Source organism: Stenella coeruleoalba (assembly GCF_951394435.1).
Source record: "Stenella coeruleoalba genome assembly, chromosome: 13".
Classification (NCBI taxonomy): Eukaryota; Metazoa; Chordata; class Mammalia; order Artiodactyla; family Delphinidae; genus Stenella; species Stenella coeruleoalba.
In genome coordinates this window covers 78,843,691-78,864,777 of record NC_137159.1, presented here as the reverse complement: position 1 = coordinate 78,864,777, position 21,087 = coordinate 78,843,691, and the positions used below count along the sequence as shown (strand labels likewise).

General features: G+C 38.8%; 1 protein-coding gene across 3 annotated transcripts in view; it reads right to left on the bottom strand.

The window, feature by feature from the left end:
- The window catches only part of NBAS (NBAS subunit of NRZ tethering complex), a 340,369-nt gene that overhangs the window by 245,099 nt on the left and 74,183 nt on the right, over positions 1–21,087 (bottom strand). For all 3 annotated transcript variants that reach the window (XM_079940671.1, XM_079940670.1, XM_079940672.1), the window contains 9 exons: positions 20,592–20,655; positions 17,585–17,778; positions 16,229–16,486; positions 15,394–15,519; positions 12,180–12,331; positions 5,311–5,451; positions 4,970–5,048; positions 3,296–3,400; positions 2,791–2,927 (listed from right to left, as the gene is read on the bottom strand). In XM_079940671.1, the coding sequence (XP_079796797.1) occupies positions 2,791–2,927; positions 3,296–3,400; positions 4,970–5,048; positions 5,311–5,451; positions 12,180–12,331; positions 15,394–15,519; positions 16,229–16,486; positions 17,585–17,778; positions 20,592–20,655 (1,256 nt within the window). The remainder of the gene's footprint in view (positions 1–2,790; positions 2,928–3,295; positions 3,401–4,969; positions 5,049–5,310; positions 5,452–12,179; positions 12,332–15,393; positions 15,520–16,228; positions 16,487–17,584; positions 17,779–20,591; positions 20,656–21,087) is intronic.

Below are 21,087 nucleotides of genomic sequence, written 5' to 3'. Positions count from 1 at the left end.
CCTATGGGCTAAAATAGCAATTGAATCTTTAAGGCGGTGGGAACCTTGGAGAAACATGACCTGGACACCTGCCTTGTTAATAAGTGAAAGCATATTCTGTTGCAATCTCTGCAGGACATCTTTTCATCTCTTTCGTAAATGGGCGTAAAATGGACCTAATTTATCCAGTTAGCAAACAAGTTTAGAGAACCACTGCACAAACACCTGGGCCCTGAGGATCCAAAACTCAGGAAGAGATGGCCTCCATCTTGAAGTTAGTGAGTTTAAGGCTGGGTGTTTATTAAAGAAGAGAACAAGGGGGAGAAAGGCAGTAAGAAAAATGACTGACTATAATACAAAATAAAAAGTGCTATACTGCAAGAATGAACAAAGAATTATGAGAATATAGGGAAAGGAATAATTACTGAAGACCTCATAGAAGAGGCTATGCCTGAAACGTAACTGTGGTTTCGCTTTGCAGTCACATAAAAGACATTGCTATTAAAATCTATTGTTCTTTCTCAGTCTTTCTAACTATAGCAAAAATATAATTAATGTGAAAGACTTTCTTGAGAAACAAAGATTAACAAAAAAATAAATCTATATTTTCTCAATATATTTAAAATGATTATAACCTAAGGACTCACAAGAAATCAGTCTTTTCCAAGTTTGTCTAAGCAACACATCCCACAAGAAAGATTAGAAATAACATCTAATTACCCTCTGCTGCAATGATATACCCAAAGTATTTACTGCCATTTAAATCAGTTATGACAGCCACCATAAAGGAACTATAGATAGGGCTTTCAAAGGTAACATATAGCACTGGGCATTGTAAAACTATTCTAAAAACCAATTCTGAAATTTCAGGTTAAAATCAAACGTTTATCTAAGCAATCATCAGAAGACAATGCAAATAAATGAGTTCAAATCTAAGGAGAAACTACCTTTAGAAAAAACGTTAAGACAGTGGCCCTTTTCTCTATACTAACAATGTACAGTAGAAAAGGTCATTTCCATTCAGATTAGATCTATTTTGCGAATAGGCAGAAAATAAATGACTTAATTGTTAAATATTTATAAATACATATTTATAGACTGCATTTACTTATCAGTATTCAGATCTAAAAGAAACTGCTTGAAAGGTATATCCCAAGCTTTTTCTTTTTGCTCACTTTTATCATAACAAAGAATTACATTTTAGTACTAACAGTAATGCAAAATAGGGAGTTTATAACTTCTATTTTTAGAGCTTACTGACTTACAACTCTAAATAAAAATAGGTTCAAATCCTGGCTGCACTTACATAAAGTTTAATATGCTATTAAGCCTCTGTAAATCTCAGCTTTCTATAATAACAGAGATAATACCAAAAGTGTTGGGAGACCGGATGTAAGTATGTGCCAAATGCATAGTAATTACTGTATAAATGCTGGTCATTATCGTCAACAGCTAAGCCTACAACTATGCAGGGGAGGTGCAGAGGAGGAATGAGGAAGCCACATGATCCCCAGTTCCCTTCCCATATCACTGTAAGTTGCCAGTAGCTAGAGTCTGTAACAATGATTTCAGTCAGAGCCGTCATAATCCCTTACAGTGTATTTTATAGTTTACAAGCAGATTTCATACAGATCAATTCACCTATTACTAAAGGTATGCAACATGAGTAAGCAAGACAGGGACTCTCAACTCTTTTTAAGACTGGGCAAACAAATTCAGAAAGGATGCAATTAATGACTGAGCCACATTTACTAGTGGGCTAGTTTACCAGATATAAAAGGTCTCACAAATGGACATATTCTTCCCTTCTGCCTCTATGGGGTCAGACAGAAGCAAGGTATGCTACTCCCAGGTGGCATTCAGGCCTGGGGCTGATGACCTGCCCATCTCCAGGCTACACACTGAGGCAAACACAGCTGAATCTGGAACAACAGGGAGGATAAGGGTGTCAACCCTCCATGCAGTCAAAAACCCCTACATAACTTATAGTCAGCCCTCCATGCACGTGGATCCTCTGTACACACAGCTCCACATCCTCAGATTCGGCCAACTGAGGACCATGTCGTTTTGTAGTATTTACTACTGAAAAAAGTCCATGTGTGAGTGGAACTGCACAGTTTGAACCCGTGTTGTTCAAGGGTCAAATGTATATTCTCTTTTCTTCATTCTCAGGAAGTGATGTTCTGGCCTTTGGAAGCCCACCAGATGGTACAACAGGGTCTTAATGGTCCCACTGGTCTTAAGAGTCTATGTCACAACCCAATTATCAAAAAGCCTTCAACTGAGATAAGGAGCATTAGTATAATGGGAAAGAGGTACTTTGATTTCCCATCTGTCTTTGTGCCTCTGGAATTTCATAGGGAGAAAAGGTTGTTGAGAAAAGCAGGATCCCAAGACATTCCTGGGTTCCCTGGACCTACAACCTAATATTGTCAGAACTACACTTCAATTTCTAAAAGATACAACTAATTCAAACAGACACTGTTATCCTAAAAACTGTTCTTAACCATAAAACAGTATATATTGAGTACATAGCCATAAAGCTAGGAGACTTTCTTTTCTTTTTTTTTTTTTTAGTAGCAGAAGACTTTCAAAAAAAAAAGCAAAGTTCACATTCCGTACGTTACAGTAATCCTATTATGCTAGACATATTTTGGTTTGGCCTCAGGATCACGTAAAAATAAGTTAGAAATAATTTTATAATCAGAAAAAAAAGTTTAAATTGTTTACATTTTAAAATTTAAGATGTTTAGCATGAAACAAAAATTGTTACTTAGCAAAAAGGTAAAATTCAGTGAACATAGTACATACCAAGCTTCAGGGAGCAAAACGGAATATTCATGTGGAGAAGTGGTCTCTGGGAAATTGGAGAGAATCACGAGGCGATGAGGAAGCAGGTCAGATCCATGGTAAGTGAACAGAATTTCCAGGGCTTGTACATTACTTTCCTGTACAGAAGGCAAGGGCAAGTTTCTAACGTGAACCTTAGAAATAAAGGAGTGATTTTGTATGACAACATTCAAAACCTTAAAATTAACTTTTTTATGCAGTTCTGATATGAAGTGTTTTGAAAGATTCCTGATTTTTCCAGGTCTGTATCACTTTTCTCAACCTAATGCTCTAAAAATTATTTTTAGAACTCAGAATAATGAATAAAAAAATTTTAACATGATTCTATTTTCTCTACATTTATTAATATAGTACAACACAGAAAGGAAATGTAATGATATAGGCATGCAATAACATTAACTGCATGGCTCAAAGACTTAGAAAGTGTTAATAACCATAATTGTTTTATTTACAAAAAAGAAATTACCCGAGCATAAGTTCTTGCTGAGAGAACAATATTCTGATTTCTGAACTTCTTAAAGAATTCAGCATCATATCTCTGTTCAGATGCATGAGGCACTCTGAGGATTTCCTGAGGGGAAACAGTGATTTAATGGAAAGGCTTTTAAATATGGGTGACAAGAAAATATTAAAAACCATTACAACTCTGCCTACCTAAATAAATAAGGCCTGAATTAATTAAACTCTCAACTGTTAACTAAAGTAATACATCTGTATTCTTGTCTTTATTTGGAAAATGGCTATATTTATAAATGCTGTTAATTGAAAAAAAAATCCAGAAGTAAATGAAATAGGCAGTAAAATTACAGTAGGACAAGCAAAATCCACCACCTGGTAAAAACGAATAAGCAACAGTTATACATGGCTATGTACGATGGGCACCTGTCACATCTGTGTGAGAACTTTAGATTAACTTTACTGCTGCTGGAATGATCTATGTAAATTGCAGATTGAACCATTCATTCTTTAATCAGATATTTATTAGGTGTCAATAATGTGCAAGGGGCACTGTGATAGGCAGTGGTGATACAATGAACAATAATACAGCTTCCCTGCTCTCCAAGTAGCTCAAAATCTAGTAGGGAAGACGAACAAGCAATAAGAACAGGTAAAGGGAAACACATAGGAAGTGATGTTTACTGAGTCCCTACTATGCGCCAATACCAAAAGCCACGGTGTGACCACAGAAGGGAGGCTGAGAGAGATGGAGGAAGTAAACTGCAAATGAAGTCAAATTTCAAAGGTGGGAAATTTATACTAAATCCTGGGTAACGTAAGCTATGAGGGTCATGTGAAAAAGCAATCTAAACTATGTCTATTTTATGAAATGCTTCTCACGCCTTTAACAATACCTAAATCTCATGGTACAGAGTGCTACTGAAATGCCCAACATGGGATATTCGTGTGTGTGGTCCCGAAGAAACAATTTTGAAGTATGCTTCAAGTTCAAGTGACTAACTCTGGCCATAATTAGGATCAAAGTTTAACCAACCAAATTCAAACCACTAACAAATCATTAAAATTAAACAAGTCAGAAATAGTCATATTAGGATTATTAAAACCCAGTGTATACTGAATTTGGTACTATAGACGGCTATATGCCATAAGCTAAAGTTTAAATGTCAAATAAAAGTAAATGAAAAGGATCATAAACCTAGGAAACACAGATTCTCAGAGACGGCTAACGCACTTCTACTCCCTAGACGAACAAAGCAACTTCTGGACTTTCATGAACCTCTAAATTTTACCAAAACTGATGTATAAGAGAACCTGCTTCTATACAAAATGAACTTTTCCCACATAAATAGTTCTAAAGACCAAGAATATCAGATATGAAGGCAGCCTTAGCATTTATAATGACAGATCAAATGAACATAATTGATTTGATTAAAACTACTCCTGGGCTTCCCTGGTGGCACAGTGGTTGAGAGTCCGCCTGCCGACGCAGGGGACGCGGGTTCGTGCCCCGGTCCGGGAAGATCCCACATGCCGCAGAGAGGCTGGGCCGTGAGTCATGGCCGCTGAGCCTGCACGTCTGGAGCCTGTCCTCCGCAGCAGGAGAGGCCACAACAGTGAGAGGCCTGTGTACCGCAAAAATAAAACAAACAAACAAACAAACAAACAAAAAACTACTCCTTACCTCATATGTTGCGAGTCGATCTAAGTAGGTTAATAATTTCAGTCTACAACGGCAAAGTTCCTTTTGTTCCAGTGTTAACCTGTTTTGAACAACTGTATTAGGCCACTTATATTTACCTACAAGCACATTTCTCTAAGATCTAAAATAGAATAAAAATGATCAATATTCCATTAAGCCTCAAATTCATGGAACAGTACACAAAAGCACAAGGGTAAAACAATACTAAATGCATTTGATTTAACTTGCCAAAATAATGTACAGCAATTGTCACTAGTAAAGAACACACTTAGATTACTAGGTATTTTTAAGAAATTACAAACGAACAGTAATAAATCATTTACTTTGAAAAGTTCACTAATTTAAGTAGTTCTTGTCTCTTCCTGAGCTCCTTCTCCTTTTTCTTCTCGGCAGGCTCTTCATCAGGTGGGGAAAGCTCCTCGTAGGAGATACCGTCAATGTCCATTTCACCAAGTAGTGTAAATCTGTGAGAAAAAAAGAAAACCCAAATCTGTGTATTTTTTTAAATTTCATATAGTGAAGTACCTTCTCCTACTTTGATTTTATTACCTTGGTTGCTGCAGAAACAGAAACAAGCAATTATTTGAAAGAAAGCTTTTGCTATTTATTATAAGCAAAGCGATTCTTTCATTTATGTCCACAGGATGGGCAAAAAGTCATCAGTAATCATCACATGTAGAAACTCTGAATATCAAGAAAATGAAAACTGCTTACGAAAACATGGGAGGTTATAGTCACCCAATGTGAAACAGCCTACGAAGAAAACGTTGCCCAGAGTTGACAATGTGAATCACTTCTATTTAAGGTTTTAAAATGGTAATGAATGTCAGTCTCATTTAAATTACTTATCAAATACACTATCACATTTATATCCCCCCAAAAGTTCCAAATGTTTGATGAACAGCAGCTCTTCTCAAATAACTTTATTACTGTTATTTACTGACATTTGTAGGGTGCTTAAAAGTTTATGAGGTGACTCCCTCTTGTGAGAGCACCGGAATCACAACAAACTGCTGAACGATCATCAACAGAAAGACACTGGAACTCACCAAAAACCCCACATCCAAAGACAAAGGAGAAGCCACAATGAGATGGTAGGAGGGGCACAATCACAATAAAATCAAATCCCAAGACCACTGGGTGGGTGACTCACAAACTGGAGAACAATTATACCACAGAACTCCACCCACTGGAGTGAAGGTTCTGAGCCCCTCCCAGGGTCAGGCTTCCCACCCTGGGGGTCTGGCAATAGGAGGGGGAATTCCTAGAGAATCAGACTTTGAAGGCTAGCCGGATTTGATTGCAGGACTTCAACAGGACTGGGGGAAACAGAGACTCCACTCTTAGAGGGCACACACAAAGTAGTGTGCGCATCGGGACCCAGGGGAAGGAGCAGTGACCCCGTAAGAGACTGCCTGCTAGTATTGGAGGGTCTCCTGCAGAGGCAGGGGGTGGCTGTGTCTCACCATGAGGACAAGGACACTGGCAGCAGAAGTTCTGGGAAGTACTCCTTAGCGTGAGCCCTCCCAGAGTCCGCCATTAGCACCACCAAAGAGCCTGGGAAGGCTCCAGTGCTGGGTCGCCTCAGGCCAAACAACCAACAGGGAGGGAACCCAGCCCAACCCATCAGCAGACAAGCAGATTAAAGTTTTACTGAGCTCTGCCCACCAGAGCAACACCCAGCTCTACCAACCACCAGTCCCTCCCATCAGGAAACTTGCACAAGCCTCTTAGATAGCCTCATCCACCAGAGGGCAGATAGCAGAAGCAAGAAGAACTACAATCCTGCAGCCTGTGGAACAAAAACCACATTCACAGAAAGATAGACAAGATGAAAAAGCAGAGGTCTATGTACCAGATGAAGGAACAAAATAAAACCCTAGAAAAACAACTAGATGAAGTGGAGATAGGCAACCTTCCAGAAAAAGAATTCAGAATAATGATAGTGAAGATAATCTAGGACCTAGGAAAAAGAATGGAGGCAAAGATTGAGAAGATGAAAGAAATGTTTAACAAAGACCTAGAAGAATTAAAGAACAAACAAACAGAGATGAACAATACAATAACTGAAATGAAAACTACACTAGAAGGAATCAACAGCAGAATAACTGAGGCAGAAGAACGGATAAGTGAGCTGGAAGACAGAATGGTGGAATTCACTGCTGCGGAACAGAATAAAGAAAAAAGAATGAAAAGAAATGAAGACAGTCTAAGAGACATCTGGGACAACATTAAACGCAACAACAATCGTATTATAGGGGTCCCAGAAGGAGAAGAGAGAGAGAAAGGACACGAGAAAATATTTGAAGAGATTATAGTCGAAAACTTCCCTAACATGGGAAAGGAAACAGCCACCCAAGTCCAGGAACCACAGAGGGTCCCAGGCAGGATAAACCCAAGGAGAAACATGCCGAGACACATAGTAATCAAACTGGCAAAAATTAAAGGCAAAGAAAAATTATTGAAAGCAGCAAGGGAAAAACGACAAATAACATACGAGGGAACTCCAATAAGGTTAACAGCTGACTTCTCAGCAGAAACTCTACAAGCCAGAAGGGAGTGGCATGACATATTTAAATTGATGAAAGGGAAGAAGCTACAACCAAGATTACTCTACCTGGCAAGGATCTCATTCAGGTTTGATGGAGAAATCAAAAGCTTTACAGACAAGCAAAAGATAACAGCACCAGTACCACCAAATCAGCTCTACAACAAATGCTGAAGGAACTTCGCTAAGTGGGAAACACAAGAGAAGAAAAGTACCTACAAAAACAAACCCATAACAATTAAGAAAATGGTAATAGGAACATACTTATCGATAATTACCTTAAATGTGAATGGATTAAATGCTCCAACCAAAAGACACAGACTGGCTGAATGGATACAAAAACAAGACCCATATACATGCTGTCTACAAGAGACCCACTTCAGGCATAGGGACACATACAGACTGAAAGTCAGGGGATGGAAAAAGATATTCCATGCAAATGGAAATCAAAAGAAAGTTGGAGTAGCAATACTCATATCAGATAAAATAGACTTTAAAATAAAGACTATCACAAGAGACAAAGAAGGACACTACATAATGATCAAGGGATCAATCCAAGAAGAAGATATAACAATTATAAATATATATGCACCCAACATAGGAGCACCTCAATACATAAGGCAACTGCTAACAGCTCTAAAAGAGGAAATCGACAGTAACACAATAATAGTGGGGGACTTTAACACCTCACTTACACCAATGGACAGATCTTCCAAACAGAAAATTAATAAGGAAACACAACCTTTAAATGACACAACAGACCAGATAGATTTAATTGATATTTATACGACATTCCATCCAAAAAGAGCAGATTACACTTTCTTCTCAAGTGCACACAGAACATTCTCCAGGATAGATCACCTCTCGGGTCACAGATCAAGCCTCAGTAAATTTAAGAAAACTGAAATCACATCAAGCATCCTTTCCTACCACAATGCTATGAGATTAGAAATCAATTACAGGGAAAAAAACGTAAACACAAACACACGGAGGCTAAACAATACCTTACTAAATAATCAAGAGATCATTGAAGAAATCAAGAGGAAATCCCAAAATACCTAGAGACAAATGACAATGAAAACACGACGATCCAAAACCTATGGGATGCAGCAAAAGCAGTTCTAAGAGGGAAGTTTATAGAAATACAATCCTACCTCAAGAAACAACAAACATCTCAAATAAACAACCTAACCTTACACCTAAAGGAACTAGAGAAAGAAGAACAAACAAAACCCAAAGTTAGTAGAAGGAAAGAAATCATAAAGATCAGAGCAGAAATAAATGAAATAGAAACAAAGAAGACAATAGCAAAAATCAATAAAACTAAAAGCTGGTTCTTTGAGAAGGTAAACAAAATTGATAAACCTTTAGCCAGACTCATCAAGAAAAAAGAGGGAGACGACTCAAATCCATAAAATTAGAAATGAAAAAGGAGAAGTTACAACAGACACCAGAGAAATACAAAGCATCCTAAGAGACTACTACAAGCAACTCTATGCCAATAAAATGGACAACCTGGAAGAAATGGAAAAATTGTTAGAAAGGTATAACCTTCCAAGACTGAACCAGGAAGAAACAGAAAATATGAGCAGAACAATCACAAGCACTGAAATTGAGACTGTGATTAAAAATCTTCCAACAAACAAAAGCCCAGGACCAGATGGCTTCACAGGTGAATTCTATCAAACATTTAGAGAAGAACTAAACAGCTATCCTTCTCATACTCTTCCAAAATATAGCAGAGGGAGGAACACTCCCAAACTCATTCTAGGAGGCCACCATCACCCTGATACCAAAACCAGACAAAGATACTACAAAAAAAGAAAATTACAGACCAATATCACCGATGAATACAGATGCAAAAATCCTCAACAAAATACTAGCAAACAGAAACCAACAACACATTAAAAGGATCATATACCATGATCAAGTGGGATTTATCCCAGGGATGCAAGGATTCTTCAATATATGCAAATCAATCATTGTGATACACCATATTAACAAACTGAAGAATAAAAACCATATGATCATCTCAATAGATGCAGAAAAAGCTTTTGACAAAATTCAACACGAATTTATGACAAAAACCCTCCAGAAAGTGGGCATAGAGGGAACCTACCTCAACATAATAAAGGCCATATATGACAAACCCACAGCAAACATCATTCTCAGTAGTGAAAAACTGAAATCATTTCCTCTAAGATCAGGAAGAAGACAAGCATGTCCACTCTCACCACTATTATTCAACATAGTTTTGGAAGTCCTAGCCAAGGCAATCAGAGAAGAAAAAGAAATAAAAGGAATACATATTGGAAAAGAAGTAAAACTGTCACTGTTTGCACATGACATGATACTATACATAGAGAATCCTAAAGATGCCACCAGAAAACTACTAGAGCTAATCAATGAATCTGGTAAAGTTGCAGGATACAAAATTAATGGACAGAAATCTCTTGCATTCCTATACACTAATGATGAAAAATCTGAAAGAGAAATTAAGGAAACAGTCCCATTTACCATTGCAACAAAAAGAATACCTAGGAATAAACCTACCTAGGGAGACAAAAGACCTGTATGCAGAAAACTATAAGACACTGATGAAAGAAATTAGAGATGATACAAACAAATGGAGAGATATACCATGTTCTTGGATTGGAAGAATCAATATTGTGAAAATGACTCTACTACCCAAAGCAATCTACAGATTCAGTGCAATCCCTAATAAATTACCAATGGCATTTTTTTCAGAACTAGAACAAAAAATCTTAAAATTTGTATGGAGACACAAAAGACCCCAAACAGCCAAAGCGGTCTTGAGGGAAAGAAATGGAGCAGGAGGAATCAGACTCCCTGACTTCAGACTATACTACAAAGCTACAGTAATCAAGACAATATGGTACTGGCACAAAAACAGAAATACAGATCAATGGAACAGGATAGAAAGCCCAGAGATAAACCCACGCACCTATGCTCAACTAATCTATGACAAAGGAGGCAAAGATATACAACGGAGAAAAGACAATCTCTTCAATAAGTGGTACTGGGAAAACTGGACAGCTACATGTAAAAGAATGAAATTAGAACACTCCCTAACACCATACACAAAAATAAACTCAAAATGGATTAGAGACCTAAATGTAAGACCAGACACTATAAAACTCTTACAGGAAAACATAGGAAGAACACTCTTTAACATAAATCACAGCAAGATCTTTTTTGATCCACCTCCTAGAGCAATGGAAATAAAAACAAAAACAAACAAATGAGACCTAATGAAACTTAAAAGCTTTTGCAAAGCAAAGGAAACTAAAAACAAGACGAAAAGACAGCCCTCAGAATGGGAGAAAATATTTGCAAATGAAGCAACTTACAAAGGATTAATCTCCAAAATATATAAACAGCTCATGCAGCTCAATATTAAAAAAACAAACAACCCAATCCAAAAATGGGCAGAAGACCTAAATAGGCATTTCTCCAAAGAAGATATACAGATGGCCAAGAAGCACATGAAAAGCTGCTCAACATTACTAATTATTAGAGAAATGCAAATCAAAAGTACAATGAGGTATCACCTCACACCAGTTAGAATGGGCATCATCAGAAAATCTACAAACAACAAATGCTGGAGAGGGTGTGGAAAAAAGCGAACCCTCTTGCACTGTTGGTAGGAATGTAAATTGATACAGCCACTATGGAGGTTCCTTAAAAAACTAAAAATAGAACTACCATGTGACCCAGCAATCCCACTACTGGGCATATACCCAGAGAAAACCATAATTCAGAAGGACACATGCACCCCAATGTTCACTGCAGCACTATTTACAATAGCCAGGACATGGAAGCAACCGAAATGCCCATCGACAGACGAATGGATAAAGAAGACGTCAGCCATAAAAAGGAACGAAGTTGGGTCATTTGTAGAGACGTGGATGGACCTAGAGACTGTCATACAGAGTGAAGAAAGTCAGAAAGAGAAAAACAAATATCGTATATTAACACATATATTTGGAACCTAGAAAAACGGTACAGATGAACCGGTTTGCAGGGCAGAAATTGAGACACAGATGTAGAGAACAAACGTATGGACACCAAGCAGGGAAGGTGGCGGGGGGTTGTGGTGGTGGTGGGATGAATTGGGAGATTGGGATTGATATGTAGACACTAATATGTATAAAATGGATAACTAATAAGAACCTGCTGTTTAAAAAAATAAATAAAATAAAATTCAAAAAAAAAGTTTATGAGATGCTTTCACAAGACGTATAACTTAATCAAGGTAATTCTCTGAAGAAGGACACAGTGCTACACATAAAGTAAGTGAACGAAGCTCAGACTTGCCTACGGTGGTTCAATTCACCGGTCAGCGCACCTGGGCGCACGCCGTCTTAACCGCACAGCTTAGAAACGGCCAGCGTTCAATAAATGTTTGTAGAATTTGCTCTTTCCTTAGCATCAAGCTATCATATGTAAACGTATTTAACTTAAAGGAAAGAAAACTGACCTCAGATAAAAAAGCATTAATCAAAGGCAACTGCTTCATTGCAGAATAACCTAAATAAAGAAAAGTTTACCCTTTCCAATGTCTCAGCTTAAAAGTTTTCATAAAGTCACCTTTACTTCTATCCACATCTTTCCAGAACCAACCTGCCATCATCTGCTCCTTTCCCTATGGCTAGAAGAGCCTCCAGGTCTGTGCCTTTTAATCCATATTGAAGCAGTTCTTTTGCAGCATCTACATTTTCAGGAACTCTTTCCAAGCACTCATGAAGAACCCAGGATCGTTTCTTTATTTTACTCTGGATATAGAGAAAATTTAAAAACAGAGGCATTAAAGAAACCATGATATCTGAGAGCACCTGAAAACTGCCTTCTAGAATTATAAAGCTATACGTAAGAGAGTAGAGCTACCTGAAACCTTGGCCACAAGCAGCTGCTAGAGCATCTCAACATTAAAGAGCTACTTTCCTAACAGTGCCTAGGACTGGGTAGAGGGCATGTGATTCCAACTGCTTTCTTTCTTCGTCTAATGAAACACACTGAAACACAAAGTTCAGTACTCTTTTTTGGAAACATAAAAAGCTCTTTCCAAACTTTTTAGTTGCTCTTTAGTTTGCGCTTGGGCTATATAGAATAGTAGAAAATAAAGAAGTAAGGCAAGATTTATCTTCTTGTAACAAACATGTTTAATTTTGAAACAAAACTAATGAGGCATACATAGTACATTAAGGTTTTGTATTTACTTGACCATGAGATGTACTCCAAAGCACAGATGATAATTTAATCATAAAAAGTCATGGTATGTTGTTCCTTGGAAAGACGAAGGGCCCATATGTACTTCCCTCCCAACAGCTTCCTCTGACTCCATTCAAAATTCCTGACTTGCCCTCTTCCTAGAAAGAGCCCTTGTGGATCCAAATTTAGGGTAAAATCTGATTCATACCCTACACATTCCTTCATATCAATTCTTTCCTGAAATGTCTCTGAACTCACATCCCCTTCTCCACATCTATGGCCTCTGTATCAGTCCATGTCATTGACACGTAACAACTGGGACAGTGCAGGAGTCTCTTGCCTTTGGCAAGGTTTCCCACCTGATCCCAAAGCAATGTATCTTTCTAATCAATATGCCCCAATGTTCACCATCATGGAATCTCAGATCCAACAGACTGGTTTCCTTACAGAGCCATTCACCCAGGAAATATTTACTGAGTACTTTTTGTGTGCCAAGAAAATAGAGCAATGAATAAGCCAGGTTTAGTCACTGGCCTCATGAGTCATGCTCATTTTCTTTTAATTTGCTCACACCACTTGTCCCATTAAGAATGCCTTCCTCTCTTCTAGCTCTACTCTGAATCCTTTCAAATCCCTGCCCAAAACATCTTCACTATATGAAGACTTCCATAACCAGAGTCTATAATGATTGCTACCTTCACTGGGTTCCCACAGCATTTGTCCGCAATCTTCTTGTATGGTCATTTCTATAATGAAGGCATAAAGCTTGTCTTCTCGGTAAGATTATAAGCTCCCTAAAAGCGAAGGCCATATTTATGCCACTCCTGTACCCCTTTCATTCCTGGCATAGTGCTTTTACTCTTCACTGCCTATTTATTTTGCTGAATTAAGTATTTCCCCCAATAAAAAATGTACATAATTTGTCTCTCCTAACATTTGTCAGCTCCTTCAGAGACCAAATCTGCTTTCTATTGTGTTACAGAAAAGGCCGTTAAGTGGATATACATGAACTCATGAGCTCACTGTCCTGAGTCACAAAAGAAAGAAAGATAATATAGGTTTGCTGTTCTGATATTCTAAAGAAAATACAAGCAACTTTGTCTTCTTCCTTTATTTCATGATCTTTCATGCTCTCTCAACTCTGATATCTTGCTTGTATTAACAGTTCATCTTCCCGTTGGGTTGAAGCATCAGCTTCTTACACACAACTTTTTCAGATTACGTTTTTATTTATTTTTAATTACTCATGTACATGAATTTTTAGGGAAAACAACTACCATGAAAATTTCCCAACACTTCTTAGAATATTCCTAAATGAAAAGGTATTTGCCTTCCTAAATGTCACATGAGAAGTCAGCACCTTCTAAAAATAGGTATGAGTCCAACTACTTCCTTACAAAGGTGCCAATGATTCAAATAAACAGCCAACGTAGTAACTCTAACTGTGGCAGCACATAGCAGGAAGGATTTAACTGTAGGATTTAAGCAAAAAGGGGGTATTTGGCAAGTTTGATATGACAGTTATCTATTTATTGCCTCTCAGCCTCAAAAGCACTCTTCAGAGCCAGCTATGGGATAAAGAGCCTTTCCCATTTGCGGCTGACACGATATTAAGCTTTGTCAACAGAGGGCGCTGCAGGCCACTGCAGAGGAAGAGGCTCTGGTCTCTAGTCCACGTGTGCGCTGGTTCTTGCTCCTGTCTTGGCAATGCCCACAGGCGACACCTGGTGGTGCTTACTTCCCCTCCCCCCTCCTTTGGAAGACAACATCCCACTTAGTGTCAGCTGCACTCCCATGGACAGATTCCTCCCCAGCGAATCCTCCCAGACACCTGAAGGGGAAGCTCCCTAAACTAGGCTTGCCTACACTCCAGGGGGAATATTTTCTTTTCAGTCCTGGCCACGGTTCCTTATCTACCAGCCTTCATGCTGGTGGGGGGCTCCCTACTTACCAGCACCTGGGGTTTTCCGACCCCCCAACCTCAGTTCACGGCCACCCTAGCCACAGGCATCCAGCTGGCCCATCCATCCCACCTTTCCCTGCCCGCCAGCCTTGGCTACTGTGGACCAGCCGTGGCCTCAGGCATTCCAGCGAACTGCTCGTCCGTCCAATGTGCTGCGACCACTCCTTGTCCCATGAAGCCTGAATCCCAGCCCAGGGGGAGCCCTCCCTTCCGAGTCTGTTCTCTCCTTGGGTACATGCCGTTCAGCCCCAGGGTATTCCTTAGAGTTCTCTTTGCCCTCATATAGTAAATCTCTTGTTGCTAGAAAATATTAATTCTCCATATTAAAACTGTTCCTGTTCAAATTACTGTGTGGTCCCTGGCTTCTGACAGGACCCTGACTGATGGAGGTGAACAGAGGTTAACTGAGGTAGACGAAGGGAAAGGATTAGGCCAAGACCAGGCAGTTGGCTGGTTTATCAGTGAATATTTGGTCACATGTCTTCTGCACCAACGTCTAGCTGCAGGGCCGACAGAACCTGATAAGATAATTTTTCAAGGTAGAATAAAACACTTCATATAGAAAAGTCAGCAGTGAAAAGTACTCCAACATGAAGCCCTACAGCCAAAAGTTTTTCCATAAGTTTGAATTTTACTGCATGTTCCTCAAAATCTTAAACATACCAAGTAATTCTGAATTGAAGCAATGTTGACAGCTGACTTCCTCCACTGCCTCTGATACACCAGGTCAGTATCCAGGCCGTAGGTCTGAGCCAGAGACAAGGCTTCTTCATACTCTTCACTTTCGATCTTTGGACAAGGAAATGGAACACGAATGTGACATTACCGAGCAGTCTGCGTGTCAAAATGATGACAGAATGAACGATGATAGCGTAGGTCACTCCTAACCACCTTCATGTGCACTGCGGCCCCAGAAGCTCACGAACATGACAAGGGGCGGATTGATCAAGTATTTCTTTTAAGCGCTTTAACAGAAAGATGGGAAACAGAGGTGAAATACCCATGGTTATAAAGTAAAATGGCAAAACCAGGACCAGCAGGGCGGCCTGACTCCTCCTCCAGGACTCCGCTTGTGACAGTGCAGCACAGACACGTGGAATACTCAGTGTTGATCAAATCTGCTTCCCAAGCAAACCCCAGACTAGAAAGCAAGTCTGCAGTTCTTCCCTCATCTGCTGCAGTCTGAGGAGAGGGCTGTACTTCAACACAGAGGAAGTGAGAGCTGAAGGCCACACGAAGTGGAGCGAAAACCTGGGCGGAGCCAGGCGGACAATCGGTCCACACGAACTCACCTCCCACCCACGGCTCTGACTGTGACTGCGCAGGCGCAAAGACCAGCATTATTCTCAGCAGCTTTACCATACTGACACAGCTAAGATGTCAACGATAATAACAATCCCTCTTTAAATTTCTTCCTTTATTAAAAAAAAAGTTTTTTCTCAATAGAGGCAAATCACATCTGATGCTGTGACCATGGATAGTAAGGGGACACCCTCACCTTCCTCTGGTAGAGCTCCTCTGGGGTCGTAGACCGCAGGCTCACCAGGCGGTAGTTCTTAGTAATGGTTCGCGGGCGTTTCCGGGCTGGTGCGAAGCGCTCCATCTCGGTCACTAAGTACAAGCCCTGTTTTATATAACCAAAGTAGCGAGCCTTGGCAGATGTTTCCTGATCGGAATCCGAATCCTCTTCTCCTTCACCTTCTTCTCCCGCCCTCGTCTCCAAACGAGATCGTTTGGGGGCAAGTTTAATCTCGCACTGAATTGAAAAAGGAGATGTTAAGTGAATAGTGAGGAACTAAAGATAAGTTTTTAGAGCTAATGAGAAAAATATTTTTAATTCTACTCTGGTTTGACTCATTACATCAGCCGTAAGAATGGAATTCAAAGAAACCCAACAACAAATGCTATATATTTACATCAATAGCTCCAGAAATAAGCACAGAAGTTATTGGCTCCAAATCTCTAAAACTAAAGCCTGTTTTAATAACAGGTCATTAATACGGTCTTGTAAAATATATACCTGGTAATTACTTTAGGGAAATAAAGGAGTTGAGAATGTTAATTTCTTTCTTTTTGATATTTTTGTACCTGCTGTGAAAAGACGATTTTTTCCATCTATTTAGCAACATGAACCTGAAGGTATTTATTTGCTTTATCAAGCATAGCTCCCCAGCTTTTAAACAATGTCTTCACAAAGTTCTGAGTCTGAAGGCTGCCTGTTAACGATAACTTTCATTCCAGACCTAACACAGCTGCCTTCGATTTTAAGCCCTGGTTCTCTTTAAAGCACATCTTTAGACTCGGTACCAAACTTAAGGGGAGAAGACATTTGTCAGTCTGCACTGAAGTGAAGGCTATTGAAGGCCATTACCTTGAAACACTTAAAATAATTTTAAATGACCAAAACATAACTTTAAAATATTAGCCTCTTTTCAAAATTTTTGTCATGATAAACAAGTTTTTCTTAATAAAAGAACCAAAAGTTTTAAGCTGTCATATTTCATAGGAATAGGTTAAAGACTGCATTTCTTAGGTAGTGATATTATTTATATTTTTAAGATAACTAATCCAGGAAAAAGAAAAAAGCTATCATGTCAATGAGGAAGAAATGCTTTAAAGAGAGCAAAATGACTCTAAATGTTCTTCATTCTTATACAAATGCACTTTTTTAAATTGTCTAAACAATAGATCTTTTTTATACTGCACTCAAGTTCTGATTCCAATAACAAATTTTTCTTTTTAAAGACAAGATTAAACAATGGGATAACCAAAATTAAAATCAGATATTTAGGTTTTGGGGGTAATAAATGTTTACTCTCAAACACACTGATTGCTTTAAAAGAGAAAGCATTACCTCCAAAATCAAAAATCCCCCATCATGGGTAGCAGTGACTTGAGGGGATGGTTCAAACCATTCACAGGATTTTCCCAGTAAATTCTTCAAAGTTTTCACCGACGAAACAGTCAAAGCACCAGAGCAGCGAGCCAAAATCACTGCACTGTTCACCCACCAATTTACATCTATCAGTGGGTAAAAGGACTCTTTATCTAATGGGGGGGAAAGTAAATCAATACAAATCCATCCATCAATGTGGTTTAAATACAACACACTTAGTCCAATAATCAATTTTAAAACCATGTGAGTCCTAAAGGTATGACAAATAATAAGAAAAATTAAAATGTAAGTCACCACTCAGATTTTTACTCAAGTAGAAGATACAAAATGGTAATTTATTTAATGAACATCTGAATGCCAACAATTTGCCGAAGTCCAAAGTTCTAAGGATGCAGAGGTAAATATATTAAGGTCTTTCTGCTCAAAAAATGAAAAATATTCAGAGATATGTCACCATTTTCAACATATAAAAAAAAGGTAGGTGTGTACTGAGAAATGGCAGACTCAGGAAGAACTCTGACCTTCCTCTGGAGCAGGTCCTAAGATCCTCATGTGAGAGGTACCTTTTTTTATATCTGGAGGAAAGGAGCATCCTTATCTCCAAAGACGGAGGGAAGCCAAGAAAAATGGAAACAAACAGGCCTTGCTAAGTTCCTCCCAGTTTACTACCCTTAGCTCAGACCCTTTTGTCTCTCATGTCTTTCTACAACTTTCCACTCTTCACCCAACCTAGTATAAAACTGATCAGGTGTAACTGTTCCTCAGGTCTTCATTTCCTTATGAAGGCTCCTGTGTCCCTAAAACATATTAAGTAAACGTGTATGTTTTTTCTTTTTGTTGGTCCAATTTACTGGGTCTCAGCTGGAGAATCTAGTAGGGTAGTAGGAAAAAGAACTTTTTCCTCCTCTATACTTGCAACTAATCAGAAAGAGGAAAACATATTCAAGACCAGTAAGGAATTGCAGGGGTTGGGGGAGGGTGGATAGAACTGAACTGTGGTTCACCAAATTGAGGCATTCAAAAGGAAATGGCATGATATTTTCTATAATTTTATTGCCCTTTTATACCACTTGTTCCACTAAGGATCTGACGAGGTTTAAAGGTAATACATACAAAGTACACCATAAATTTTAAAATATATGTAAACATTTGACTAAGGAGATAGAGATTTTAAAATAGGAGGTCAATGGAATTCCCTGGCAGTTCCGCAGTTAGGACTGGGCACTTTCACTGCCGTGGGCACAAGTTCGATCCCTGGTTGAGGAACGAAGATCCCAGAAGCCGCGCAGCACAGCCAAATTAAAAATAAAATAAAATAGGAGGTTAACTCCATGAGAATAACTCATTATTTTAATTAAAAAACAAAAACCATTAAAACTCAACATTTTCTTCTGATTTACGCCTAAAGCAATCTATATAAATAAGGAATTCCAAGAAAACATGAAAAGCAGTGTTCCTAGGCTTACAGCTTAATGTAATGCGGGATGGAAAGGAGCAAATCATTTAAATATGCAGCCAACCTTCTAATTTGACAAATTATATTTTTTCTCAGAAATGTTTTTCTGAATGAGTATTTCGGATGATTATTTAACAAAAGCGAATACGTGAACATGACACGTGATATTAACAAATCAATACTTTCAGGGTCTTTAAATGTGAATTAGAAGCATAATTTAACAAAGATTTTGAACCTTGTAACTATCACTAATTTCATAGGAGATACTTAAAAATTCAGCAGTGTTTAACTTGGGGAGTTTCACCTGAAGAAAAAGGAACCAATTACTCAAAGTAACTCTTAATATTTTAATTTTTGTTTTTAATTTTAATCTACCAATTAAATAATCACTATTGCTTTTAATTAAATGTAAATACTGGGTTTCTTTTCTATTTATAAAAGTAATACATGCTCACCGCTAAAAAAAAAAAAATGCTTATATATGGAGATGTATGAAAAGAAAGAGAAGGTCCCTCCAACCTCTCATTACCTACCAACTACCACACTGGCGCCCCGGCCCCAAAGATAACCACTCAGAGTCTACCCTTTGAGGAATCCCTTTCTGCTATCCCCTCCATGCTCATTTACAAAGTAGCACACTTACGAGCTTTGAACTCAGTGTGCCAACTCCACGCTGGCCTGTGGAGGGAGAGCCATGCTGCATGCCACAGGCTCCGCCTCAGCCTTGGGAAAACTCAAAATATTAACACCTGACGGTCAGAAAGCTGGATCTGTTGCCTTGTCCCCGTGCTATGAAATCTTGGTGCTCCTTCCAAAGTGAAGCAGAAGTTATCTACAGACTTTTTTATATGTAGGGTAGCCGAATATGCCACCCCAAAAGGTGCCACTGTGGCATAATGATTATTTTGGGCTAGAGGCCACTGAGAAGAAGCAGACACAAGAAAAGCTCCCTGCCCTCTACCTATTTGCATAAAAGTAGGACATAAATTTACAAAGTTGTTCCCCTCTCTGCTCTCTACCACGAAGGACAAGAGTTCATCACTGGAGACAAATTTAGACCCTTATGAGCCCAGAGATAGCAGCGAAGGAATCTACACAACTCACTACTGCTTATCTTCCATTACTTTCCCCACATACTTGCCTTCCCACAATTTGCCACTCCTAGAAACTCCAACTGCTTTTCCTTTGTCTTGTCACTTCCCTAAAAATTGACTGTTTCTTTGTTTAGATGCTGTATAAGCACAATTTCCAACCATCCCTCGGAGTTACTCATCCCTGGGTACCCCCGTGTATAAACTCAGTGTACATGCTAATAAACTTCTGCTTGCTTTTCTCTTATTAATCTGTCTTTTGTCAATCTAATTTTACAGATCCCCAGCCAGAGAACTTAGGATAGTAGAAAGAAAAGGAGTTTTCCCTCCCCTATATATATCATACCATCTAAAAAGCACCTTTATTAAACAACACGAGTCTCTTAAGGTTTTAATCATCATACATCATAAAACTCACCTTTGATTTTTTTTCTCTTCTCAGTAGAGAGTCTCCAATCAGGATTAAGGTCATCATAGCCTGGCTGAATTTGAAAAACAGGACATAAATTCTTGGATCAACAAGGTAAGAAAATTATGAGAACATCACCAAGAACTTTGGATTTTTTTTTTTAACAAAACACAGAAATGTTGCTTTCCTTTCATCTCTTAGTTACACCTAGTTGAAATCTATTCCTCTCCAAGATCTTGAAAAGCAATTGTTCTTATACCTAAGATGTGCATGTGCAAGTACTGTGACTCAATTTAATGAAGAAAGTAGCGTGAATAAGAACCGCGATGGCAAGCATACAATCCATACAAATGAAAGCAGGACACACTAACAATTCTGCACGCGCACACACACACACACGCACACACGCACACACGCACAACTGCACACTGGGAGAACAGCCATGCTGTTGTGAATGAAACACCAGCTTGGATGTAAGAGCTACCCTGCCGCTCGTAAGGCAAGC